A 10469-nucleotide genomic window follows, 5' to 3' on the forward strand; every position below is an offset into this window, starting at 1 on the left:
ACCAGTGTTTCTTAACTTAGACAGAAAAAGTGGGAGGCAACTGGTATTGCAGTAGAAAAATGATGCCTGATAGATAACCAAAAATAAATTCAGCAGTCCCAGGTGAATTCTAAATTTCTAAGAGGCATTCACAGGTATAAGAGCCAAGGATAATGAGGTCCCTAGCCATTCAGACTGATCCTTTTCCACTAAAGCTTTACCATAGCCCACTGGCTGAGACAAGCATGGAAGTCCTCAATCCACAATGCGACTGTCAGCAGAAGTACTATTAACCCAAATGTAAGTATACCAAATTCTGCCCAGAGTGTTCTGGAAATAAACACTGGACAAAATTCTACTCATTTAAATTGTTTGTCAAACCACTGTCCTTCCACAGGTACCAGTTCTGTTTGTACAACCTGAAGTGGTCATGAATTCCACACTTCTGAGAGTGCAGTCAATAATGCAAGCAGGTAATTGACTGAGTTATTTTTCTTTGTATAAAAAAGTTTTGATTGAATTTGATGTAAAAGTAATACTTGCTTCAATTGCTGCTATTTTATGAACAATTTCTTGTCTAGTATGTGTTAGTGTTTTAGAGCACTTGGACAGTCAGTAAGATTTCAAGAATATTAAATATGTGCATTAGTAGTATAATATAATCATATTCTGTAGCTTTAGAGAGAATTCATTTCTTAGGTAAGGAGACACAAAGTTAATGTAATGCTGCTCTGTATTTGAATACATTGTGGGTATGTGACATAGTTCTTTGACTTTTAAGAACTCATGTATAGCACAACACAGAGTGACTTTTGACCAGCTCCAAGTGTGTCTGTGATAACAAATGAAGCTGTTAACATCCTTTTTGCATTTTTTTCTTTTTATCTCTCAGTAAAATTTCTCTTTTTCATCAAATGCTGGTGTATATTGACATTATTTATATCACATACAAAGATGAGTGAATAACAAAAGGTGCATATCATTATGACATGTAAATCAAACAGAGTGCATTTTGAATTGAGTACTACATTATTGTTTAACATTCTGATTTGCTTTTACATTAATAAAAGCTGAGTGTAGAAATATCATTTGATCTTAAATAAGGTCATGCTAATAGCTTAAAGATATGAAAATGGTACATTAATCTCAATATTATCTAAATTTCTGAAAACTTATTTTCATTTTCTTGTAGAAATAGAAAGAAAATATAATGGAAACATATGCCATCTTTAAGGGACTTCTGTTTTTCCTGATAGATATTGTTGGAATTCCTGGAAACTTGGCCATTACTGGATCACTTTCTTGGATCACTTGCTGTGTAGATAAGCTGCTACCTGTTGAACTAATCCTATGGAATTTATCACTTGCAAATACAATATTAATTTTTACCAGAGGTCTCCCAGCAGCAATGTTTACGTTGTTTGGAACAAGAGTAAATAGTGATGCTGGTTGCAGAATTGTAGTTTATCTGTCATGGATATCAAGAGGCATGGCATTCTGTTTAACTTGTGTTCTCAGCTGTGTTCAGTGTGTAACTCTAATTCCACCATCTTCAAAATGGGCTCATATAAAACAAAGTGTGCCAAAGTATATTTTTTATGTCACCTTTTTTCTGTGGTTGCTGTATGCATTAATGGAAATAGAAGGAGTCACTTTTTTAGGTCCTCAGACAAATTCTTCCAGTCCAGAGTTGGTATTTAATTATGGGTATTGTGTTGCCATTGTTCCAAGTATTGTTTTTTTTTATGCTTATGGGTTTCTCTTTTTCAGCCGTGATCTCATTGTGGTAGGTCTTATGACTATAGCTAGTGTCTATATTTTACTGGTTTTGTTTCAACACAGGAAACAAGTAAATGATATTAGAAACTCTAACCAGAACAGTGATGTGGAGATTAGGGCAGCTAAAACTGTAGTATCCTTAGTCACAATTTATATATTGTTCCTTGGAGTCGAGACCAGCATATGGCTTTATCAGATAGCTGTTTCAAAAGTTATTCATCCTGTGGTTACTGATGTTCAGCATTTCTTTTCAATTTGCTATACCTTTTTCTTTCCTATCCTAATCATTGTATCAAATAAAAAAATTCAAAATGTTTTCAAATGTTTACAGAGATAGTCAACTCATAATGACACTGTTTCCTCTTTTCCCTGAATTATATTAATTAAGCCAGCATCAACATGTGAAATAATGGGACATGTAAAGACCTGTCAGCTTTCACTATTTTGGAAGATCATTCTAGTTTCTTACCTGATTTAGCATCTCTGCGTATTTGTAGTCTTGTCCCTATTTTCTGGTTTTATTTACTCCTTCACATTATTTTCTGAATCCCCCTCATCACATGTGATTTTCTGAAGCTTAATTTTGTGCAAAAAACATACTATATGACAGGCATAATAGTGTCAGCATTAATTTAAAAAAGGAGAGCAAACTTCTTACATCTCCTATTTTCTGAAGCAAAAGCCAAATGACCATTTATTGTAGAATTTGGCAATATAGTTCTTTAAAGTTTACATATATTACATTATCTTTTTCATAATGTATTTATATTTTCCACCATTTTGTAACTCTGTTTTTTGAACATGTTTTTCTGAGTACTATCCCACTGGAAGTAGGGAGAGTTGTTTACTATTTGGTATTCAAATGTTATGGAGTACAAAGTTTTAGCTGGATGTTTCTCTTTTTCAAGGGCCTTTGTTCCTATTTTTTAGGTCTGCAGGTTGAGAGATAGGGGCATTTGTAGGAAAACAATTCACTTAACCAGTAACACTGAGGTTCTTGGTCAGTTTGTTTGGTTGCTTGAAATAGAGTACCTTTGTTGAAGGACAAGGGATTCTGTATATATTTTTAAACAGACTTGATGTCTAAGAAATTAGAATAAGAAAAAAGAGACACTTTAAAAATAGTGAAATATGTAAGTATCTTAAGAAAGTGTTGTGTCTCTGTGCATTCTGGTTTAATTAAACATACTCATCTAATGCTAATAACATTTCCGTCTATCATTGTAGTTGTTTTGGTGTTTCAATCTTCAGAACAGTGAGCAGGGCAGGATGTGTTACTGCACATAGGTCATCCAGTACTCATAGGTTTATGGCTGGAGTAGAGGATTATATTATAATGTAGTCATAAAGATCAATCAGATTTTGTGTCTCAGAAATACTTCATAGAAAGGAAGGAAACTACATGTCTCAAAGTTCTTTACAAAGCAGGAAATGTTTTCATTTCCACAGCTTTATAAAGTCTAGCATGCTAACATCACAAACCTCATTCAACTCACTTCAATAAACTCACACCTAAAGTCACCTTTATTAACTATACCCATAATTACCATTGGCTCATCCACCTTACCTTTCAGAATTTAGATCAGTGTATTGCAAGAGCTTTGCAGAAGGATGTTAGAATAGATCCCCTTACTGATTACATTACACAGGACAGAGATGGGTATAGCCTCCAGATGTAACATTGAAAATGTTGTGGTAAATTACGCAATTTTTTTTCAGCTTTTATTCCACAGTGTTCTGTAATTGTTGGTAATGGTCTATATTATTATAGATACTTTAGGAATGCTGTTACATTTTTTACTGGCTAGTTTGCATGATTAAAGGTTGAAAAGTGTAAAAAAGTTATACCAAAAATGAATGCCATTTACAGTACTCAATCCCCCACACATCTGTTTGTGTTCTTTTCAAATACTAATAGCAGGAAAGGTAGACTTGCGTGTGCATCAACAAGCTCATGACATTTTGGCTGCACTTCCTAAAAATAAACCAACATGAAAGGAAGCTCCTCACACTACAGTAGACAGCGAATCTGTATCTGTTACCAGTAATGATGGGACATGCACATATTTCTTTGAAAGCTGCCACAGTGATTGATGTCAAGGCTCTTGCTCAAAAGAGAAACAGCTCTATCAGAAACAATAGAAAGCATGGCATAGTGTGAAATAATTATTATTTTACTTAAAATGTGCATATGAAGCTAAGCTGATACACATGGCTGAGGTCATTTTTTCTCCCTTTTTAAGCACCGTACTACACCTAAAAACTATGTCTGCTAAATGTCATAATAAGTCGTGTCTGTGTTCAAAATATAAAACATAAATTAATTTACAAACACATTCAGCTAAACTGAAACACTGACAAATATTTGCCATATGTTTGTCACACTTCAAGAAAGTAGTGAAGATACCACTACATAAATGAATATGCAGAACAGTAGAACATAAGATAGGAGAGGAGCCATTCAGATTCATATCAGGATGCAGCACACCTTATTCAGTTTAAACTCTGTTAAGAGGGGAAGGGACAACGAACAATGGATTTCGAACGGGACAACGTCTTGTTATGAGGCGACAACGCTACCGTATGTAATAGATATCTGGAGTCTGGTATTTTATATTATATTGAAAACAATTTGATATTAATAACCAAAACTTGGCTTAAATACCAGGAAGGTCAAAAGGCACCAGCTTGGCTGCAGCCATTCATTGTACTCATGGACTTGCCAAGCAAATGACCCCCAAAGATTATCTTTTGAGAATCAGTATATGGAAATGAAGAATGACTTGCCATAACCTGGATATTCCACCCAAAGAAAATCAGTGCCTTCTTCCTCTGCCTTTAACAGAACCCTGATTTCTTGCACTGTGAGAGGTATGACTTTATATACTTGCAACACACCGAGATGGAACCAGAGAGGTGATTGCTCCCGTCCCCTTTGTTACATCAGGATTCAGACTAGCTGCACAAAGCAGAGCATCTTGACCCTGTCGATGGACTCCTTTATTCCTTCTAGGTCTATTTTTGATCAATCTGCTAAGTACCCACTGCTCTGTAAGGGTGTTCCTGTCAAAGAACCAGCTTTTTCCCTGTTTGTATTTACTTTATTTACACATACTACATTTCTGAGTTGTCTCATTTGCATTTTTACTGATCTTATTTGGTTGACTATTGCATCACATTTTATTTGTTGCACTCACACTTCTACTTACTGAGATATCTGCTATAGAATTGTTTGTACTTTTATTGCTCATGCTGAGTTTGCTGCTATTTCATTACTGTTGACAGTTAACTGGATCATTATTGAACTGTTTCCTTCCACAGAGCTATTTCCTGCTGTTAAATAGCCTACCACTACCCTATCTTCCAATATCTATCCTACACTACTCCTCCATGACTCCTCCACACTATCTCACCTCATTTACATGTCTTTTCATTCTCACCATTCTGTATAATGCATCTTCTTATTCCAATACCATCCTTCATCCCTCCATTTTTATTTGATATCCCAAATCCATTTCATTACTTTAAACTAAAACACCATACACTCTACAAAAGTCTCCCACTTTCAAATGTAAATTACATCTCCCTTTTACTTTACTCTCTACTCCTTCTCTTGTCTTGCTCTTGCAGGAGATGTCCATCTAACCCTGGGCCAACACCAACTAACATTCTCTACCACTACCCCCACAAATAGGCACAATAATAAATACCTTAAATTTATTACCATTAATACCCAGAGTATTAATAACAAAATAACAAACTTTCATGCCTGGCTAAATATAACTGAACCTGACATAGTAGCAGTAACAGAAACCTGGCTAAAACCTCAAACTAGTAACTCTGAAATTTTACCACCTAAAGGTGGTGGTGTAGCCTTAGTCTACAACTGCCTGCTAAATCTTAGCCCATACCAAAATACCATTCCCAACTTTAATAATGCAGAACTAGTCATAGGAATCCTCAAAATAAACAACTTCAAAAGTATCTGTATTATAACCATCTATATCCCTCCTGGAGACAACTCCTCCACCCTAGAGAATATTCTCTGTTGGGCCTCAAACAATATTAAACAGGAAACTTTCATTCTAGGTGATGTAAATATTGATTGGAATAATATTAATAACAATACTCCCCTTCAGTCTATCAATCTTTATAATTTTACTCAACTAATAAACAACATTACCAGACCTAACAAAACCAACCCTCCAGGGTCCATCTTGGACTGGATCCTAGTCAGCCACCCTAATAATATCTTGATCATCTCCCAGCCTTTATTAACCTAAAACCCAACAGCTCCCTACAACAACAACAATATGCCCACTCTCTAACTAACTAATTTTAATCCTTCTGTATTTTCAGAAACCCTTCAACTTACCTTCCTTAAAATCCTAGATTCCCAAGCCCCTCCCCATATAAAAGGATAAAGTTCACTCTGCCCCTTGGCTAACTAAAGACACTAAAACTCTAATGCGACAAAGGGACAAAACATGGAAACTATACAACATTCCATCAATTCAGTCTTACATCCAGGTACAAAATCCAATCCCTGTCCAGACAATAATAAGACTGACACTGAAATAGCAACTCTCTTTAACTTTTACTGGCTCAATAGCTGAACTGACTAAATCCTTCTCCTCTTCCACCCCTACCCCTAACCCAAAGCATCCTTCTACACCCATCCCTCACTCCAACTCTCATAACCCACCTCCCACTTTCATTCTACATCCCGTGTCTACCACCAGTATCAAACAACTTCTTCGCAAACTCAAACCATGCTCTAATGCCCCTGACAACATTCCATCACACCAAATGGCATCACCATACCTATCAGCATTCTCATCAATAGATCCATCCAAGAATCTTATGTTCTCAAACTTTGGAGAGCTGCCCACATTCTGCCCCTCCATAAAGGAGGCAAAAATAACACCATCTCTTAGCAATTCTCCTTCTCGATAACCATCTCCTCTCTCCCACACAACATCATTCCTTCCTAGAAATTGTCAACCAAGCCCGTGACTCTGGAAAAATTGTCTCCACTGTTCTTCTTGACCCCTTCTCAACCCCCTCTCTAACCTCAATCTCTCCCACAACTCTCTTTCTTGGTTCAGAAGTTATCTCTCTGATAGATCCCAAGCTGTGAAATGGAATACTGGTACCTCAAAATTCCTCAGGGTTCTATTCTCGGGCCTTTGCTCTTTAACATCTGTATCAATGATCTCCACTCTTCTATTCCTCTTGCTCAAATAGTACAATATAGATGACTCCACTGTTATCTGCTCCCAATTGGCCTTCACAACCATAGAAAATTGGATGCTTCAAAATCATCTTTCCCTCAATGCCAATAAATCCCACATCATTCTCTTCTCCCCTCAAAGCTCTGACTCCTGATAAGTCATCCTTCATAATTTCAGCCTCTCCCAGTCCTCAATAGAAGTTGTTAGTAGTGCTAAATTACTCGGAGTAACCATTGATGAACACTTGAAATTTAATAATCATATTCAACTAAACATAAAGAAAACTCATCAGAAGCTCGGTATGCTTTATAGAAATGCAAACTTTCTTACTCCATCTTCAAGACAAACTCTCGCCACTACCTTCCTTCTCCCTTCTCTACTGTATGGTGCTCCTCTTCTATCCAATCTCTCCACTTCTATCTCCACAAAACTTGAAAGTTGCTACTACAAAATTGCCAAATTACTAACTCCACTCATTCTACACACCACTGCATCTGCCTCCGTAGTCTTCAATGGCTAGAACTCCCTAATCAACTCAATTTCCTCCAACTTACTACTGCACAAACTAATCTTTAAACCCACTGCTTGCCCAGCATTATCTAATACCTTCACCATATACAATCCTCCAAGGCCCCTAAGATCTAGCCACCAAAATCTTATTTCAGTTTCCTATACTACAGCAAAAATGGAACTCACTTCCTTCTACAAACTATGAACACTTTAAATCTCTTGTTCATTCTCACCTTTTCCAAAATTGGAAATGTAATTGTATAGTTCCTTCCTAGATCTCAATTTATCCTAGTTCCATCCCACCCCCTGGTTTCCCTTTTTCTGACTCTCTCCTAGCTCCCTCTCTTCTTCATTATCTCCTCCTTCCTCCTGAATAAACCCTTTATTTTCCTTCAAGTGCTATGCTTACTCTCACCTTAAATCTTTTGACTTTTTCTCAAGGTGGTCTCCTGGACTCAACCACAATTTGAACATTAGTTATCTGTTCTTTTCTATCCTCTTCTGACACCTCTCCTTTAATTTCTTTGCTTCTTATTCGTTTCTCCCATGCATCCCTGCTCTTGCATTCAAACTCTATCTATAATTTCCTTTCCTTTCCTACTTTACTAACATTCACAGTTGCACTAATATATCTTTTTCTTATGTATAGCTCATTCTTGTTTGGAAATTGTTAAAGTATTATGCTATTAGAACAGAGTGTGTTTTTGTGTGTATTAGTTTAGATCTGTTCTGCTGTGTTTTTGTGTGTAATGTATTATCATGGAGCTTTTCTCCCCGCCCTCACTGAAAAACGGGCTTTCCCAGAGTGGGACTTCCCCGGTTATCAAACTGGAAATAAATAAATAAATAATAAATAAGGGTTCGGTAGGTGAGCTCCTAACCTTAGTGCCAAAGAGGCTAAGGTAACATTGCCTTAGCAATATATTTATATCTATATATATATATATATATATATATATATATATATATATATATATATATAGCCCCCCAGCCCTTTACTCTATTTACCTCATTTCCTATCCATAGCCACACTCATATTTAGCACTACATGGGAACATGTGAGAGAGAAAACACAAAGCAAGATAGGAGAGATGGGATGTATAGAAATAGGAAGTGACAGAGAAGGAAAAGAAGACGAGAGAAATTACAAAAAAGAAAAGTGGACAGAGAAAAAGCAATGCTGTCTAGAACAATACAAATGTAGAAATCAAATATACTAAAATGTTAGCAGAGTATACAAGGAAAGGTTAAATTGCATAATTTCAGTTGTGTTATAAACTGGCTGGTAGATCTAATTACCAGTTTAAAAATAGACAATGGTTCTGCATATTTTAGAAGGACTGGTGATGTGAGAATAAAAGTTCTGGCATTGGGTATGCTCTGAGTGTTATGTAGTGGATTGTGGTATGATCTTTCAGTGGAAAAGGGTGAAATATGTATAGCTGTAGAAATATCTGTCGATATAATTCCTAGTATCAGAACAGTAAGTAAAATGTCACAGACATTAATTATGCAGATGATCTATTCATTGTGGCTGCTTATCTTTGAGCAATGAAGAAACAGACAAATGATTAATATGTTTATAGCAGATCATGATGTTCTCATAAATGTGGGACAGACCAAATTAAAAGGATATAATGAGAATAAGAAAAAAGGATTAATGATCCATGTGAGAAGAAGGCCAATGGAAGCAGCAAACAGTTTCATGTATTTAGCTATACCTTTTCTAATAACAGTATGGAAAATGCATAAAATCAAAAATAAATAACATCTGCAAAGTACCACTCAGAATGGAATGTCTATTCAGCAATAGACAACTGCCATAAAAAAAAATTCCAACAACACTGCATAGGAACCTGGTAACTCTTTAAGCCTATTTATATGGCAATTGAGAAAACTATTTGACTGCATACTTCATTTTGGGACTGGTATATAAGGAATATGGGATAGAAAACAAACAGGCTTTATTAGATGGTCAAATATTAGTAAAACTGCTAAAGTCCATATGATTACAAGGAGCTAAAGACATGTTTGGAGGGAAAAGAGATAGGGATTAAAAAGGAATAGCGATTAGTAATTTGGGAAAAGGAATTCAACAGATTATTGATGATTATGGGCTAAGGTGTTCAGACACATAAGTGACAAGTTAGTTAAAAAAATGTTGTGGTTAACTTACATGACAGAGATGTAAGAGCATCATACGATGATGTAATGTTCAACTCTATAAGGTAAAATGACAGGAGAATTTGAGAGTCCACCTCTACAAAGAGGCCAGTCACAAGGGGAGTCCCTCAAGGACTAGTCCTTGAACTCTCCTTTTTGGCATTTACTTCTCAGAAGTCAAGACCAATGTCAGTGCTCTCTGGCTGACTAAATTTGCAGATGATTGCAAATTAGGAGCTGTCATTGAATCTCAGACTGACACAAATGTTTTCCAGGAGGGGTTAACACAGACAAACAACTGGTGTCAGAACTATGGACTAAAACTAAATGCCAAGAAATGCATAATAGTATCCTTTGGGAAGTCATCCATCCCTGGTAACTATTATATTGACCACACACCCCTTAGAAGTGACCTAGTAGTCAGGGACTTAGGGACATACATAGATAGTAATCTAGCCTTTGATCATCATGTGCCGACAGTGGTGAGGAAATCATTCTATGTTCCTCAACTTATAAACAAAGATATGGCATCTAAGTCCAAGGAAGTCATCGTTCCACTGCATTTGGCATTCATAAGACCTATCATTGATTACAGTGCCACTTTTGGTATGTGCCTAACCAGGGACATCCAACAATTTGAACGTCCAAGAGGTTCTTCACTAAAAGAATGCAGGGCATAAGTAACATGTCCTATGCAGACTGCCTCAATTCCCTGTCCTTGTATTCTGTCTCCTACAGGATTTTGAGGGGAGATCTATGCCTGGCATATAGAACATTGTCAGACCCCACTCTGATAAATCTCCT

General features: G+C 36.3%; 1 protein-coding gene across 1 annotated transcript; it reads left to right on the forward strand.

The window, feature by feature from the left end:
* The first annotated feature begins 1189 nt into the window (after nt 1–1189).
* LOC122806007 (olfactory receptor class A-like protein 1) lies at nt 1190–2095 on the forward strand. Its single transcript, XM_044076249.1, has one exon. It carries the CDS (start codon nt 1190–1192, stop codon nt 2093–2095), a length of 906 nt encoding a protein of 301 aa, XP_043932184.1.
* Nucleotides 2096–10469: the final 8374 nt, after the last annotated feature.

Source organism: Protopterus annectens, chromosome 7.part0 (genome assembly GCF_019279795.1).
Source record: "Protopterus annectens isolate FY-2018-M chromosome 7.part0, PAN1.0, whole genome shotgun sequence".
NCBI classification, from domain to species: Eukaryota; Metazoa; Chordata; order Ceratodontiformes; family Protopteridae; genus Protopterus; species Protopterus annectens.

Bases quoted from the DNA above. Each gene is read 5' to 3' on its own strand.
- LOC122806007 (XM_044076249.1), top strand. From the start codon at position 1,190: ATGGAAACATATGCCATCTTTAAGGGACTTCTGTTTTTCCTGATAGAT.